This window comes from Lissotriton helveticus, chromosome 6 (genome assembly GCF_964261635.1).
Source record: "Lissotriton helveticus chromosome 6, aLisHel1.1, whole genome shotgun sequence".
In the NCBI taxonomy this organism is placed as follows: domain Eukaryota; kingdom Metazoa; phylum Chordata; class Amphibia; order Caudata; family Salamandridae; genus Lissotriton; species Lissotriton helveticus.
In genome coordinates this window covers 196,058,063-196,076,424 of record NC_136067.1, presented here as the reverse complement: position 1 = coordinate 196,076,424, position 18,362 = coordinate 196,058,063, and the positions used below count along the sequence as shown (strand labels likewise).

Here is an 18,362-nt window from a genome sequence, read left to right as displayed (position 1 = left end):
GTCCAACTAGAGACCAGGACTGGGTCCCATATTCTCTCCTTTCTCAGGTAATGGGGTTGACTACATTCTAGAGGGATTCTTGGCATAACACCTTGACAGATGCTAGGTACATTTAGGTACATCTAGTTAGGGAGGCATTATATGTGTACACATTTATTATCATGTATTTATGTACTTGTATATATTCATGATTACTGCAAAATGGTAGAACTGTACCATCCCTTTACTTTCGTAGTACTGCTAATGATATATCTCTGCTACTGTCAAATGGTTATTACAGCACATCTGTTGTACCCTAGAATAACAACTATTCAATACATTCTTATTAAAAATGCCCATACTGTGTTTTCTGTGTATCTCTGAGAGAAACTAAGTGAGCACGAGTGAATTAGCGAAAAGGAAAGATATTGTTTTCACTATCCTGAGGGATCGGGGTTGTTATGTTCTGAGGTTGCCAGGAACTATTCTCTTCCTGAGAAGAGGACATTCTAGTGGCGCTGTGAGCTAGCTTATACAGATAGGTTAACACATCCAGCGGGGGTTCTCAGAACCAGTCTGCCACCAATCCCACAGTTTATGTTATGCAAACACGCAGATCCTGTATGGGATATATAGGAACTACACGACACTCCCACACACCAATGCCCTGTGTATTGAAACCTTTTACACTTTTTCCAAATAACAAAACCTAATAAGTTTAGAAAAGCTAACAGATAAGGCCTACAAAGTGACCCCCAAACAGGATTTAATGCATGAATTTTAATTGATACAGAACCCCTAAGTCAAATGCATGTTCATTAGACAGAAGTTCAATCAATCAGGGGGTTATGTAGCATGCTACTCACCAGTGAGGGTCTCAAGGCGCAAGGTGGAGGGTGCAGGTCCGGATCAGTTGAAGAGCCAGGTCTTGAGGCACTCTCTGAAGGTGTGCAGGATGGGGGAGCATCTGATGTTGACTGGGAGCTCATTCCAGTTCTTTTCTGCAAAGTAGGAGAAGGCTCTTCCTTCTGCTCTGGTTCTGCGGATGTGTGGGGTCTCTGCCACTGCGATGTTGGCAAAGCGGAGGTTCCTTTTGGGTACGTGGAAGGATACTCTTTCGTTGAGGTATTTGGGTCTGATGCTGTGGAGGGATTTATAGGCATTGCTGAGTAGCTTGAAGGTCACTCTCTTATTGATGGGGAGCCAGTAGAGGTCTCGTAGGTGCTGGGTCATGTGCTCATGTCATGGGGTTCCGAGGACAAGTCAGGCTGCGGTGTTCTGTATATTTTGGAGCTTGTGTAGCAGGGTTTCGTTGATTCCGACATAGAGGGTGTTGCTGTAGACCAATCTGCTGGTTATGTGTGTGTGGACAACGGTCTTTCTGCATTCGGGGGTGTCCACTTAATAGTGTTGCAGAGAATGCGGCGGGAGTTTAAACAGGTGGAGCCGACAGAATTGATCTGGCGGTTCAAGGTGAGGGCGGAGTCTAGGATGATGCCATGGTTCCAGGCGTGGTCCATAGAGGTGGGTGGGTGTCAGAGAGCATGGGGCCACCAGGAGCTGTCCCATGCAGTGGGGGAAGGTCCAAGGACGAGGACCTCTGTCCTCACCGAGTTCACTTTTAGGCAGCTGTTGCTAATCCAGGCTGTGACATCTTTCATTCCGTTTTGGAAGCTGAGCCTGGTGTCTTTGGGGTTCTTCGTGAGAGAGAAGATGAACTGGGTGTCGTCAGCGTAGGATACTATGCTGAGCACATGCTGTCTGACGATGGTGGTGAGGGGGGCCATGTGCATGTTGAAGAGCGTGGGGCTGAGCGTGGATCCCTGAGGTACTTCGCAGTTGAGTAGGTTCAGAGAGGAAGGGAGAGAGTCTGATCCTTTGGATTCTGCCAGAGAGAGAGGAGCAGATCCAGATGAGGGTGTTTCCCTATATACTGGCAACGTGGAGTCTGGCGGCAAGAATCTGGTGCAAGATGGTGTTGAAGGCTGCAGTAAGGTCTATTAGGATGAAGGTCGCAGTGTGGCCCTGGTCGAGTAGCAACCGGATGTCATCGGTGGCAGCAAGGAGGGCGGTCTCAGTGCTGTGGTTGCTTCTAAATCCTGACTGGGAGGGGTCAAGGATGGCGTTCTCTTCGATGAAGGGGGTCAGTTGGGCATTGATGAATCTCTCGGTGACCTTGGCCGCGAAGGGAAGGAGAGAGATGGGCCATGTGTTTTTCAGGTTTGCAGAGGGTTTCTTGAGGAGGGGCTTGACCTATGCCCACTTCCAGTCATCAGGGAAGATGCCGGATCGAGGGAGGCTTTGATGGTCTGACCTAGTTCGGGTGCTATGCTCTGTGGTAGATGTGTGGTGGGCAGGGGTCCATGGCTTCTGAGTGGGTGTTCTTCATGGTCGTTGATGCACATGCATTGTAGTGGAATAATGTGTATTGGTTTGGAATGGTTAGGTGTAGCGTTATGTGGCATGGCTTTGTGTGGTGTGGAGTGGGTTTGTGTAGTGGAAATATGTGGTATGGTGCACTGTAAAATTCTGTGGGTAGCAATGATGTGGTATTGATTGTGTTGTAATTATTTGGCGTGTTAAAAATATATACACCAAGGTGTATTGATAAATCAGTGGGTGTATGAGTGCCTGTATGAATGATTTAGTGGGTGCATGACTGACTTTATAAATGAGTGATTACACTTGTCTCAGTGAATGTACGGGAGAGTGACTCATTTGTGTGAATGTCTGTATCAGTCTATCGATTGGAGTGTAAGTGGCAGCATGGGTTTTTGAGTAGATACATGAGTGGCTGCATGGGTTAGAGATTGGGTTTCTGACTACCTGAATGGATGTATGAGAGTCTGTATGGATGGGTAAGATGGTGTGTGACTCCCTGCATGGATGAGTGAGTGGGTAAATCAGTGGCTAAATGGGTTCATGAGTGCATCTAAGAGGGGCTGTATGGGCGAGAAAGTGTGTGTATTGCTGTGTCAATGAGTGCATGGATTTCTCAACGGTACATGGGTGAGTAAGTGCATTTGTGAAAAGCAGCATGGGTGAGTGTTGGAGTATATAGGTGAGTTTATGTGTGAGTGTGTGCTTGTGTCAGTGACTGTATAGGTGAGTAAGTATGTGCTAGTATCTGTATGAATAAGTGAGTTGGTGTGTGTAGAGTTGTATAGGTGAATAAGCGGCTGTGTGATTGGATCAATGGGTGAATGACTAGGCATGTGTTTAGCTCTATGGGTGACTGAGAGTGTTTGTGTGGCTGTATGAGTAGATATATCTGAGGCTTTATTAGAGAGTAAGTTTGTGTGCCAGTGGCTGTATGAGTAACTGAGTGGATGTGTGTGTGTAGACCTATGAATCAGCGAATGGATATGTAAGTACTGGCATGGGTGTGTCAATGGTTTTGAGAATGGTAGTGTGAAAGTTAAAGTGGTTGTACAAAAGTTTACATGAGGTGTGAGTGGTGCATTAGATATTCTGTGGTTGATGTCATCAGTGATGGCATCAGTAATGTCATCAGTGATGTCACTGACCATGTCATGAGTGATGTAATATGTGACATCATAAGCCGTGCATTGCAGGGGCGTGAGTTATAGTTAGCTCAGCTAACTATATTTTTTATTTTTTTATTTTTGGAGATTTATAGAGCGCATGGCTGCCCGAGAGCGTCCCAGCGCTAACAGAAATACACTGTGATCTCCAGAGGAGGGGACCGGAGGGGAAGGAAGAGATCAAGGGAACAGCCATGTCTTCAGGGATTTGCGGAATGCTAGGAGATTAGGTTGGGACCGAAGGTCCGGTGGAAGAGTATTCCACATCATGGAAGCCTGAAATGAGAATTGTCGACCTCCAGAACGTGATTTTTTAATCATGGGTATTTTGGTCAGGTGGGCATTAGTAGAGCGGAGGGTTCTGGTTGTCGTGTGGGGAGTCACGAGGTCTTTCAGGACCGGAGGGGCTTTTCCATGCAGGATTTTGTGGGTTAGGCACATGGCCTTGAAGTGCACCCTTTGTTCCACAGGGAGCCAATGGAGTTCTTTAAGTGCAGGTTTGGCAGAGCAGCGTTTTTTGGTGCCAGTAAGGATTCTGGCAGCCGCATTTTGCACCACCTGAAGCCTGGAGATGACTTTCTTTGGGGATCCAAGATATAAGGCATTGCCATAGTCCAGTCTGGACAGTATGAGGCCCTGCATGACCAGTTTTCTTGACTGGAATGGTAAGAGTGGAAGAATTTTGCGGATGGAGCGGAGCAGGCCAAAGCATATTCCTGCGGTTTTCTTGGCCTGAGTGTTAAGAGTGAGTTTGTCATCCAACCAAATCCCCAGGCTTTTAATATCAGTTTTGGGGATTGGTGGTGGACCCATACTGGGAGGCCATAGGGACTCCGGGAGGAAGAGGGACTGGTTGCCTAGTACCATTAGCTCGGTTTTTTCCCCATTGAGCTTTAAATGGGAGTCGCTCATCCAGCTGACTATATTCTCCAGGCAGGAATACAGATCGATAGTGGGGGGTTCAGACTGACTCAGGGAGACAACCAGCTGTGTGTCGTCCGCGTAGGTCAGAAGTTTAATGCCATACGGGACGACAATTTGTTCAAGGGGTGCCATATATACGTTGAAGAGTGTAGGGCTCAAAGAGGAGCCCTGAGGCACTCCGCAACGTATCGGGGTTTCCCTAGAGATACAGTCTCCATCTGCCACCTGAAAGGAGCGGTTGTGGAGGAAGGATTTTAGCCATTTGAGGGCCGTTCCAGTGATGGCGAGGTTTTCCAGGCGGTGGGCAAGGATGCTATGGTTGACGGTGTCGAATGCTGCGCTTAGGTCCAGGAGGATCACTGCCACCGATCCTCCTGCATCGATGACTTTCCTAGTTTCTTCGACTACCGCCACCATAGCTGTTTCTGTCCCTTGTCCCGGACGGAAGCCTGTTTGGGAGGTTTTTAGCAACTCATTGGACTCTAGATAGTGTGAAAGCTGGGAATTTATGTATTTTTCGGCTAGTTTACTAATCCCTGGGAGGAGAGATATAGGTCTAAAGTTAGCCAGGTTGTCCGGGTCAAGGTTAGGTTTTTTTATGAGTGCCTTCACCACCGCTTTTTTCCAGGTTGTGGGCACTATACCAGCTTCAAAGGAGGTGTTTAGCAAGTTGGTCATAGGAAATAAGATGCTCGGGGCCACCTGTTTAAGATGTCTCACCGGGGCTGGATCATGGGGCGATCCGCTTTTGAGGGCTTGTAGTAAAACACCAAGAGTTTCTGCGTTGATGGGTTGGAATTTGCTTAGCTCCATGCCTTTGCTCTGATATTGGGAGGTGGGGAGGGGGAGGGATCTAAGGGGGAGAGAGGCGGAAGTTGTTTGAGTATAGTTTGAATTTTAGAGTCAAAAAAGTTGGCTAACTCATTACAGTGTTCGAATGTAGGATCTCGCACAGCTGGGGGAGTGTGGGGTTTTAGAAGCTTTTTCAGAGTGAGAAACGTCTCTCTCGACGAATTTGCCGCTTTGCTGATTTTCTCGCTGTAAAAGGAGATTTGTGCGTTTTTCAGACCTTTTTTATAATTGAGAATCATCAGTCTATAGTTATTTTTGCTGGTGGGATTAAAGTCTTTTCTCCAGACTCTTTCTGCTCTTTTACAGGTTTTCTTTAGAAGGCGTAATTCTTGGGTAAACCATGGAGAGGTTGCTTTTGTCCTTGGTTTACAATGAGGTTTTTTTGGGAGAGCTAAGTCTAGAGAATTGGTAATCCAGGATGCAAATTCCCTATCAGCCAGGTCGATGGTTGAGCTAAGGGTAGGGATTGTGTCCTCGAGGGCTTGATTCCATTTAACATAGTTTAATTTCGCCCAGGGTCTGGATGGTCTGCCGGGGGCTTGGGTTTGCGGCAGTGTGGGGTAGATGTGCCAACTGAAAGGAATAAGTAGATGGTCGGACCATGGCACAGGAGTGGGGGGCCTGGTCACAAGATCAAGGAAATTACAGAATATGGGGTCGAGCAAATGCCCCCGATTATGAGTAGGGAGGGAGTTCTGTAAATGCAATTGGTGGGAGGCCAAGTCTTGGATCAGTTCTGAGGCCGTGTTGTCTTTGCTGTCTTCAAAGTGGACATTAAAGTCCCCTAAAATGAGGAAGTTGGTCCGAGCGCTAGATCTGGCCAAGGAACATTCTAGGAGGGAGTTAAGGAATTTTCGCATGGAACCAGGGGGACGGTAAATAAGGAGTCCAGAAAGAGAGGAACAAGGGGAGATTTGTAAGGTAAAATGAACGTTTTCACAGTCTATCAGAGGACTGTCAAGGAAACGACATGGTATTGAATCCTTGGAGATGACAGCAATGCCCCCACCTCTACCTTTGGGACGATCAAGATGTTGGATACTGAATCCTGGGGGAAGTGCTTGGACTATGTCGGCGTCTAAGTTGGGTGTCAGCCACGTTTCTGTAAGGAACAGTATTTCAAGATTAAGGTCTTCGATAATCATATTTATTTCAAGGGCGTGTTTGGGTAGTGATCTGCAATTGATCATTGCCATGTTTATAGTCATTTGAGTGGGAGCTTTGATGATAGAGGGGGTGTATTTAAAGGAGCAATGTGGACAGTGAGTAAGGCGGGAGTCTCCCTTTAGTACTTGGGAGCATGAAGATGGAACGGGCCTGTTGAGATGGCATAGAGCATCCCCCGAATAGGCAAACCGTGCCTCAGGCCTCTTGCAAGGCCCCTGGCGTGTCCTGGCGCGGACGGGCGCAGACGGGCTTGCCTTAGGCGCGCCTTCGGCGCGCAAACGGCGCTCCCGCTGCGCTCGTCCGCTGCGCTTGCGTGGAAGGCACATTTGTAGGCGGGCGGGGTGGGCGTGGCCTATTCGGTGGGCGTGGCCTCGCGACTGGCGATGGCGCCGTCCCAAACAACTTCACGAAGCAGCGCTAAATCCGCTGCTTGTGAGATAGCGGTAATCAGAAAACTCAACAAGAGCTCAGGGTAAGTGAGAGAGTTTAAAACTATAACTGCTAAATTTCTCTGGGTTTGTGGGTGTGAAATCTGAGCCTAACCTTACGTAATGTAAGTTTTGTTTTTTTCAGTACACATATATACATGCACACATATATAGAAAATGAACATGGGGAAAACATGTTTTGGGACCCCCCTTTTTACTTGGCCCCCGCTTGTCGAATCACCCCTAAACTCTCAGGACAAAAGCTGACCAGAGCGGGCCACTAGTTTTAAAAATTCCGCGAAGATTCGTCAACCGACGCCAAAGTTATTGGGAAAAGAAAAAACACTTTTCCTACGGAAACTAGGTCCTACCTATTACTATCTACTGGCGACTGCCAGTAGGTAATACATACACATATCTATATATACATATATGTATATATAAAAAATAAACATATTATTACACATATATATGTATATTACACATATTAAACACAGATACATAAACGAAAAAGGGTGTGTATAATTACATATCAAATACTTTGTGCTAAGATATGCAAATTGTAAAAACTAACGTTCTCATTTATGAGGCCCCTTGCGCCATTGGAACTTCACTTTTTGTAACGTTCCGTGGCGCACAAGCCTGCTTATATTCATCAGGCAGCACTTACCAACTTTCTTTGGCTTAATGCTGTCTGATAAATATCAGTCCCTTTAACACAGTGTTCTCTGTTAAAGGGGCGTGCAATGGGTGTTGCTGGGGGCGTTCCCAGCAACATCCATTACCTTTCGACACTGCCCCAGATTTACGAGAAATCGTAAATCTGAGGCAGTGCCAAAAGCTTATGCCTCCCCAGGGGAGACGTAAGGGAGGCGCATTCTGCAGCACACAAAGAAAGAAGAAAAGACTCTTGTGAATTTTGCATAAAAGGTTTCCCTTCCTGTTCAAAAATAATCATCCCCGCAACGCAGGCACCCTTGCATCATTGTACCAAGGTGCCTGCGGTGGCGCAGGCAGCCCATTGTGGGCCGGCGCAGGGGAAAAGGACAGAAATGCGCCGCATCTTATAGACACGGTGCATTCCTGCCCTTTTCTTTTGCGCTAGGGAAGCGCAGCAGGAAGGCCTGCTGCACTTCCCCACGGCAAAACCTCATAAATGAGGCCCTAGGTTCCTTAGCCTTGATAGGGATACAGAGAGAGAGACTGAAATAATATGAGTGATGAGTCATTAATAAAGAATGTGAGATGATGAAAACTAAAACTACGAAACAATTAAACAAGATATGCATGGTTTAGTTAACTTACCAGGAATTGTTCTTTTGTCTTCCTCACTGTGGCAAAAATTACAATTCTTTGCCCACAATTCAGCGTTCTTGGCAGCTTCTGCACTCCACTCCTTTCAAAAAGAATAGCATTGTAATTCTGAGACACTCTAAAATGTACATGAGTAGAACAACATATTTATATAGAGAACACATCGAATTATCGATTAGCACAATTACATTGATGGTTAAAAGCACAATGTACAATCACTTCTGTGCATAGTGTTCCCCAAGATATGTTTGATTTCTTGCACATTAGCTTCTCAACTCCACTGAGGAGTACTCATCAGCCACACATGCTTTATATCCTGTTCCTTTCCATCGCTACAGTTCGTAGCTAACATGGGAGATTCTTGATATACAACAAATCAAAAGAATGGTTGTGGTGAGGATGAAAATAATATTAGGAAATTCACTGTAAAATTATTGTAAATGTACAGGGGCTTATCAATCCTCTGTATATCTTGGAACATCCTGGTGACTTGCAATATCCTTAAAATATAGTGCACTATATTCCATTTGGAATATATTGGCTGGGACATCTGCTACATGTGATGGAGTATTCCATTGGCCAAACTGGATTAAGGCTGCATGTATGAATTCACTTTATCTATCTATTTTCACTTTCCATTTGCCTAACTGTTGTTTCCCTGGTTTCTATTTGCACATTCCTCCTGCTGTGGATCAATTCACAAAGGGAACTCTAGAGGCACAAATTTACACACATGGAAATTTACACCTTTGCATTGGAGTATAACCCCGATAAAATGCCAATCAGAATATCTGGATTGAGTGTAACACAATAGGTTTTCGAGCAGTAACTTTATGGTCATTTGAGGTAGATATTCTGCAAATGAGATCCATACTGCATAGGAGTAGATTGCCAAGTACACTATGTTGAACTTTAAATTGAATAAGAAAACAGGCATCACTTGTGGACTATAATACATAACTGACATACATGGATGCCATAGAGGCACAAACTTCTGGAGTGATCATTATTGATTGCGATTTTTTTCAAATGTAAACAATGAATTTACAGATGATTACTGCAGATGCCCATGCATCCGCCTTAGCATTTTGAGGTACTCCTGGTGACTGTGTTCAACATCTTGACATCTCTTTTTTGCAATTTTACATATTTTTGCTGCTGCACTTTATTAAATGTTTATGGGGGAGTGGTGTTTTTAAAAATACTTTTATGATGTGATTCTTTTTGGTGCTACCAGTCAGATGGGGCATGCCCAGCTGCCATTTCTTTGGTCTGCCTTTGAGGCAGGGTAGAGCTCTAGTGGTTGCAGGATTTTCCTCCTGCTCCTACTCCTGAGCCAACGTTAATTTAAAGGCGTCCATAGCTCGAACAGGCTTAGCATTTTGAGGTATAAGGTACAGATGGTGACTGTTTCTACCATTTCCACATTGCTTTTTTGCACTGTTAGACCTGTTATACCTGCCATCCTTGGGGTGGTCTTCCCCCAAATTATCTGCCTGCTTAGCCACTCTTTTTGCTCTATCTTTTTGTTAGCCATAGGACTCGTAGCACTTTACACCTGCTGACCAGTGCTGAAGTGCATGCAAATCTCTCCTAAACATGGCGACAATTGTGTATGCCCAATTGGCATATTTAGTTCAATTAAAAGTCCCTTTTAAAGTGGTATACATATACCCAGGGCCTGTAATCTAAATACTACTGGTTGGCCTACAGACCTTGTAAAATCTGCACGTTTTTGGCTACTATCATTGAGTAAGTAAGCAAAACTAACTGCACATACCAATATAGCTCAGAATAGGTAATGCCTACTTTATTTCTTTACCGTGTGATAAATATCCTTTCGGAAGGTATTTTACCCACTAGAATTTCAATTGCAATGTGACTGCACAATCTTCTGCCACTATTTTTAGTATGTGATCATATAATATATTTCATCTGATGATATAATGTATTGAAATTGGCACAAGCTTTCTGTTCGTAGGTGCTTCCAGTATAGTTTTTTTACGTCCTGATGATGACCCTGCTCTAAATAACTTATGCCCCAGGGTCGAAACATTGACGAATCAACATATGTGGACTGTGTTTTTAAGAATTTGATGGTGGATATCAATACTCGCTTGACGAGTATTGCCTTCAAACACTCTAGTATCCCCATTAGCCACATGTATATATTTGTGTACATAGCACGTATGCACTTTTTTCACTATTGATCACTATGCCTGTGCCGTCACCTTTATAGGAACACCGTATTTTTTGTATGGTATAAGTAATGTATAATAAATGCTAAGAATTGACATATATATGTTCATGATTGAAAAGATACATGAAAATAAATACACTAAATGTATTATTGAAAACCGACTCTTGCAAGGGGTTCCTCTATTTCTGTTTTGATACTATTGCTGTGGAATTCCAGGGCTACACTTCTCCCATGGGGACCACCTTTAACATTTATACTAGAGGGCCTACAGCACTGGTTGTGCCAGCCACACAAGTAGCCTTTCAAACCTGTCTCAGGCCTGCCATTGCAAGGATATGTGTGCAGTTTAATGCCACTTTGATTTGGTATTTAAAATCACTTGCCAAGACCTAAATTCCCATTTTATTACAAATACGTCACCCCTGAGGAAGGCATTAGGTAGCCCTCAGGACAGGGTGCTGTGTAACTGAAAGGTAGGACATTTTTCAGTCAGTGTGAGGCCTACTCCTCTCATAGGCTAGCATTGGGAATGCCTTAAAACACTTTTAAGCCGTAATTCCTGATCAGAAAGGAGTAGCTGCATCATGTTTTATATCTTTGGAATGGTAATGATGTATCCTCTGTAATGATGAAGTTGGATTTAATATTACTATTTCAGTAATGCCAATTTATGAAAGTGTGAATTTCTCTGCCTTGCAGCCTGTCACAGGAAGGGTGGGTTTGACAGGAAACTCACCTGCATTCATCTGCATTCTGATAACTCTTCCTTGGAAGGAAGAGAGGCAGAGGCCGACACCGACACCTGAATGGGCAGTGTCCTGTTTCCCACACAAAGGGCTGTTTGCCCTCTACTGATAGTTTGGAGCCAGGGCTGGGAAGAAAGGACCTAGGTGCACTTCAAAAACCTTTCTTTGAAGTCAGCCCCTCTTCAAAGGCACAACTGGGTTTAAGTATTGGGGCTTTTACTCTAATAAGACAGTACATTGCTAGACCTGCGAAGAACTCTGCCAGGAGTAAAGACGGCTGTGCTACAATCATTGCCAGTCTGCCTGACTGCTGCTCTGGATGAACTGCTTTTCTTCTTTGTTGTGCTGCCCTGCTGCCAGCTGATTGCTGGCCTGCTGAGGACAAGGACTGGCCCCATCTTACTTGAACCCAGAGTGACCCCAATGGCTTATTGGCTTGTCCCCTGTTCTGAGGTCTCGGGCCATCAACAGAACCTGGACTCTACCATTTGTGTGTTCTGGACTCAGCCAAGTGGTTCCAATCCAGTCCTGGGCTCTTGAAAGGTGATTTTGGCTGTGCTGATCCACTAAAACTGATGCATTGATGACTGGAACCAACGTATCGCCATGCTACGCTAAAGCTGATGCTCTTTGTACACATCGCTTTGACGGACTGCATGGCTCGACTACGATGGACAGCACCATCTGCATTGTAGAGGAGTTTGTCAATAAATCCTTCATTGACTACATAGATCATAAGGAACACATCGCTGCTTCCAAGATATTGAGGATGATGCATCACCTCCTATGCTCCTCGCATCTAATCTTCGACGTTGATACTTCCTGCATCCAAAGTACTTTTTTAGTGGGACCTGCTGAGTCCTGTAGCCAGCCTCCCCTCCATTGTGGTCAGCCTGAACTTTGGATTTACACCGGTAAGGCAGGAAAGATGTCCATAGTTGGCACTTTATGACTCTAAGCATCATAATTTGAGTTAATCTTTCAAAATCTATAACTTTGGTTCTGCTTATTGGATTTTTGTGGTTTGGGTCTTAGTGTACTCATACATTCATTACCTATTTAGCTAACCTTACGTGGAGTATGTTTGTGTTGTTGTCATTATGTTACTATGTGTGTGAGTGTTGCACAAATAGTTTGCACATTGCTTCATTGGATAAGCCTGACTGCTCTGTGACAAGCTAAAAGAGGGTGAACACAGGTTGTCTTTGGATGTGTATCTAGGTTACCTTGACTAGAGTTGTGGTTCCTGCTTGTAAAGGGTGCATACTCTGACAACAAGAAACCCCATTTCTAACAGCTATAATAGCCAAAGGATTTTAAGAAGAGAAATATTGTTCCCCCACATGCTGGAATAAGAATATAGTCATGTTCGAAATATGTGGTACTCCAGGATAAGCCTCAAATGGATACTACCTTCATACTGCAAACCGACCTCTATCGCCATTAAGCACAACTCTGCATCTCTGTTTGACCTGCTCTGTTTACTTGACAGGAACCCAATTAGAGGAAACCTAGAGGCAAGAAAAGCTCCTAGGAACCAGCTATGCTCAAACAAGAATGCACAGAAGGAGCAGCCTAGGAGAAGGCATGGTGATAAACTGGTGGTTGCAAAAATTAGCCCATCTTAGCCCTCAAATACAACAGCATTTCCTACAGACACACCAGATACATAAGAAACTGGGGGCAGATTTACAATTTCTGGCGCATCTCTGCTAATAAGCAGGAATGCACCAGAACAGTTGTGACACGCCAAACCACCAGTGTGCCACCACTGATGCGCCGCATTAACAATGCGGTGCACTGTGGCGCACGGATGGGCAGATGCGTGTCGCATCCCCCGGCAGAAAAGCGGTGCATTGCTGGAGTCACGACGCAAGCACGACGCAGCTCCAGCGAGGCTTGGGGTGCCCTTATGCCTAAGATGCTGCGTCAATCCTTATGCCTGCTTCAAGCAGGTGGAGGTTTTTGACGCAGCATGGCCGTAAAAGTCACTGAGTGAAATCTTGTAAATTTCACTCAGCCACTTTTCCGAGGCGTTCCTGCACCGGAACGCTGTGCCGGTCTCCCAGATGGGTCACATTGTAAATACCCCGCAGCATGGCGATGGCTTTACACCGCTGAAAGTGACGCCATGGGCGGAGCAAATGTGGTGTACGGGGCTTGTAAATCTGCCCCTAACTATACATTGCCAGCTGCCCTATGGAAAAAAGAAAGTATGGAATACAATGCAATAGGGTACAGCGTAGTGTACCAGGAAGGATTTAAAGTAAAGAGGAGATCTAAAGCTTCGCCCCTGAGGAAAACCACAGTTTCACATTGGACATTCGGAGGCAATTACCCAAAATATTCAGGTACAAAAGACACCAACACTGCATGGCCCAGGACTCAATTCTAACCAGAAAATGTAACAGCAATGCAAAAATGGCAGTGCAGAAAGATCCTGCAACATGCCAGGTCATAGAACGTTTCTAAGGGGAATTTTGAAGTACATTTAGATAGAACAGTCCTCTTAGCACTCATGGGATCCTACCAACAGTGTGTTTTGAACCCTTTATCTTCAAAGTAAGACACTTTCTCCTCTAAGGCAAATGTGATGCTCCCAATCAGCCTGCAAAAAAACCTGAATACAGATAAAGAAAGCAATGCACTGGGTATACAGTAGCTGAGGACTCCAGACGAAGAAGACATAACCAACCCAGTCAGCAGACCCAGCACAGTGCTTTTGTTCCAGATCCTAGATGCATAGATAGAAAAGGTATACTCTCTTGTTTCTTCTTTTTCCTGCAATCTAATGGTGTCTTGACAGCGTGTCTAGCAAGAACCACCAGAAAGCGTGAGCTTGTCTGCACCATAAGCACAAGTGCAGGTCGTGATAGCTTAGAAAATGATGCAGCTGTTATTTTTAAGATTGTGTGGGCCAACAAAGGGAGTCAGTGAAGTATCATCCATTAAGGGCGAAGTCTGACCTCTCATACAAAAGTATTGAGATAAGGAAGATCAACTCTGATGATGTTAGATCCCTCTCATTGATTTTCAACAAGTTCTGCTACAGGTGTTTGATATACTGGGCCTTCAACTTCTTGCAGAACTTTGATCTGTTCTTTTTATGGAGTACCTACTTCTCTTGTTGTTCATAAATCTTTTTCTGTTATGTAATTTTTCATATTGTTTTCTTACGAACCTGTCGATTGTTAGCTATGATCCCAGATCCAAATATTTAGTTTTTTCAAAATTCAGATTTTGGTTTGCACCAGTTTTGTGAGAGTCTGGATATTTTAGAGTATATTAATTCTTTCTCTGCTTTATTGAGTCACTTCTGCTCATCTTATCTACTTCAGGGGTATTAAACCCAAATGCCAAAGTCCCATTCATTCTGTTATGTCTCACAAAAATACTTGCTTATGTTTATTAGGTGGTGTGTAAAATAAACCAACACAGAGAGAAGACTTAATTATGATAGCTTTCTCAAACACTAGAGAAGGTTTATTATTTTCAGAGGTTTGTTGATAAATTAGTGCAGCATACCATCATACGGTGCACAGCAAGGCCTTTTGTAAACATTAGAGGGACATTAACTCTTGAGTTCTCGATTTGCTATATCACTGCAATGGATCATATATGAATATTTGCTATTGTTATGGTTAAAAATACACATTGTTTCATCTCACTGTACTGAGGGGGTGACAGAACTGTTTTTTTTTTATCCTACTGATGATTCAGGGTCCCATAGTGTAAGGTCAAAGAGGAAATATGTGTTTGGTGAGTCAGCTGTTCATGGTCCTTGTTTTATAGCAGCTAAGTGCTATGTTCCGCCATCACAAGACCTCTGTGACTTCCTAGCCACCTTCTTCCACTGCAAGATCACAGACATCCATGACAGCTTCAACACTCAGACCCCCGCGACAGCCACCAACACCTTAGACTCACCGCCCCCCGGTAACACCCTCCTCCTGATCTCCTGGAACCACGTCAATGACAAAGACTCCATCAAAACCATAAACACCATCCACTCCGACTCCCCGTCAGACCCCTGCCCCCAACACATCTTCAACAAAGAGAGCTCCATCATCGCACCCCAACTCTGAAAGATCTTCAACAGCTCATTCGAGACCGCCACCTTGCCGGAAAGCTGGAAACACGCAGAGATCAATGCCCACCTCAAGAAACCCAAGGCAGACCCAAAGAACCTCAAGAACTTCCAGCCCATCCCGGTGAAAGTCATCGAGAAGATGGTCAACAGGCAACATACCCGCTTCCACGAAGAGAACAACACCTTGGACTCACCCCAGTCCGCATTCCGCAGCAACCACAGCACCGAAACCGCCCTCATCGACGCCACCAACGACATCAGGACCCTGCTAGATAATGGCAAAACCATGGCCCTCATCCTCCTAGCCTCTCAGCCGCCTTCGACACCGTCTGCCACCACACCCTAAGCACACGCCTCCACAACACAGGGATCCGCGACAAAGCCCTGGATTGGATCACCTCCTTCCTCACTGACAGAACCCAGGAGTCCACCTCCCTCCATTCCAATCCAAAGCCACCAGGATCCCTGTTGCGTACCCCAAGGATCATCCCTCAGCCCGACCCTCTTCAACGTCTACATGACACAGTTCACCAACATCGTCTGATCGCACAACCTCAACATCATCTCATATGCCGATGTCACCCAGCTGATCCTCTCCCTCACCAAAGACCCCCCACCTCCAAAACCAACTTCCACAAAGGAATGACGGCCGTCGCCGAATGGATGAAGAACAGTCGCCTGGAACTGTACTCGGACAAGACGGCACTCCACATCCTTGACTTCATCCCCTCCGCTTGGGACGACTCCTGGTGGCCGGCCTCGCTGGGAGCTGCGCCGACTACCACCGACCATGCATGCAACCTGGTGTTCATCTTGGACTCATCACTGTCAATGACCTAGCAAGTCAACGCTGTCTCCTCCTGCTTCAACACCCTCTGTATGCTTCGCAAGATCTACAGATGGATACCCACTGGAAACAGAAGGATGGTCACCCAGGCCCTCATCACCAGCAGGCTGGACTATTGCAACGCCCTATACACGGGACCCACGGCCAAACTCCAGAAGAGACTTCAACACATACCGAACGCCTCCGCCTGCCTCATCCTTGACATCCCCTGCCACAGCCACATCCCTCTCCACCTGAGGGACCTGCACTGACTCCCCGTCAACAAGAGGATCACCTTTAAGCTCCTCACCCAAACTCACAAAACACTCCATGATGCCGGACCAGCATACCTCAACAAACGACTCACGTACTATGCTCCCATCCGCCAGCTTCGCTCCGCTGACCTCGCATCCATCGAACGACCACCGGAGGCAGATCCTTCTCCCACCTCGCGGCCAAGACATGGAACACCCTCCCCACCCACTTGCGACAGACCCAGGACCTTCTGACCTTCAGGAGACTTCTCAAGACGTGGTTGTTTGAACAGTAGCAGCTCCCCCCCTCAGCGCCTTGAGACCCTCATGGGTGAGTAGTGTGCTTTACAAATGTTTGATTGATTAATTGATTCTGCTGTAAGCACTCTCACAGATCTACATTATAAACCAATTCTACAGAATCATCTTGCTCAGAGGTTGGGTCATAATTTATCTCAATAGTTTCTTCATCATCTCTTCACACCAATAACATAACCAAAGGGACTAAGCAAACATGTCTACTACTTAAAAAACCTCAGAAATTCACAGAAGAAAAAGGGTACAGGGAAGTTATAGTTAGGAAATGGAATAAAAATAACCTTAGAAATTAACAGAAAAAAATGAAGGGTACATGGACGTTATAGTTACGCTCAGGTTTTACTCATAGAAAACAGTGACATTCAGTCGTTATAGTTAGCTTAGATAACTATAACTTGCGCAGCTGCAATGCACTGCTTATGACATCAGATTTTACATTACTCATGACATGGTCAGTGACATCACTGATGATATCTCAAATGACATGACTGATGACATCATCCAGAGAATATCTGTCACACCCATTCATATCCCATATAAACTTTGATACACCCACTCCAACTTCCACACTACCATTCTTAATCCCATTCAAACACCCATATCAGTACTTATATAGCTACTCATTGATTCATATATCAACACACTCACTCACTCACTAATACAGCCACTGACATATCCACTTATACACCCAGGCAGCCACTCACTTATTGAGGCAGTCATCCATAAAGTTACTCACTTACCCAGCCACTTATCCAAATAGTTACATATACACTCACCCACTCATACAGATACTAATGTATGTGATGTCATGAGTGATGTCACTGACCATGTCATGAGTGATGTAATATGTGACATCATCAGCAGTGCATTGCAGGTGCCCGTGTTATAGTTAGCTGAACTAACTATAACAGGGGAATTTCAATGGTTTTGTATGAGTGAAATGTCCAGCTAACTATAACATGTGTGAAACCTATGGTTTTTTCAGTGAATTTCTAAGGTTTTATAAAATGCTAATTCCTAACTATAACGTGTGAGAACCTATGGTTTTTTCAGTGAATTTGCAAGGTTTTTTAAATGCCAATTCCTAACTATAACGTGGCTGAAACCTATAGTTTTTTCAGTGAATTTCAAAGGTTTTGTAAGTGATAATTTTTAAATGTATTAATTATTATACTTCTTTCTTTTTATACTAATTTCTTAGATTTTTATAATAATTATTCTTAGTTATTTTATTTTTTAAGTTACATTATATATTTTAGTGTAAAATAATACATTAACAAAATTCAAAAATAATTATTTTATTACTTTTATGTTTTTTTCAATATATAAAAATTAAATTCTATATATTTTCTTTTTTCATTTTTTTTTAGGTAATCGTACGGTACGCGTTCGATGATTGCACCATCCTTTGTACAGGCGGGTGCCCACGCATACGTTACGAATATGTTTTGACGTTACGCGTCGCATCGGTGCTTCCGCGTGACGTCACGTACGTTTGTACGGCGCCCGTAGGCGTACTGCGCAAAAGTTTCTAATTGTTTAAAAAGATATATTATGAATTTATTGTAAATATTAACGGAAGACATTATCTTGGATAATCATGAAAATAGTTTTTTTTAACTTTTAATAAGCGTATATTTCTTTTAAAAGCAATTACGCAAATTGCGGCGGTACGTCGTACTTATTTGTACCGTAATCGTACCGTAAGAGCACCGTACG

General features: G+C 44.5%; 1 protein-coding gene across 4 annotated transcripts in view; it reads right to left on the bottom strand.

Annotated features, from left to right (window-relative positions):
* LOC144761284 (cysteine-rich secretory protein 3-like) overlaps nt 1-18,362 on the bottom strand; it is a 410,824-nt gene that overhangs the window by 190,361 nt on the left and 202,101 nt on the right. For all 4 annotated transcript variants that reach the window (XM_078646732.1, XM_078646731.1, XM_078646734.1 and 1 more), the window contains one exon: nt 8,201-8,291. In XM_078646732.1, coding sequence (XP_078502858.1) covers nt 8,201-8,291 — 91 coding nt within the window. The remainder of the gene's footprint in view (nt 1-8,200; nt 8,292-18,362) is intronic.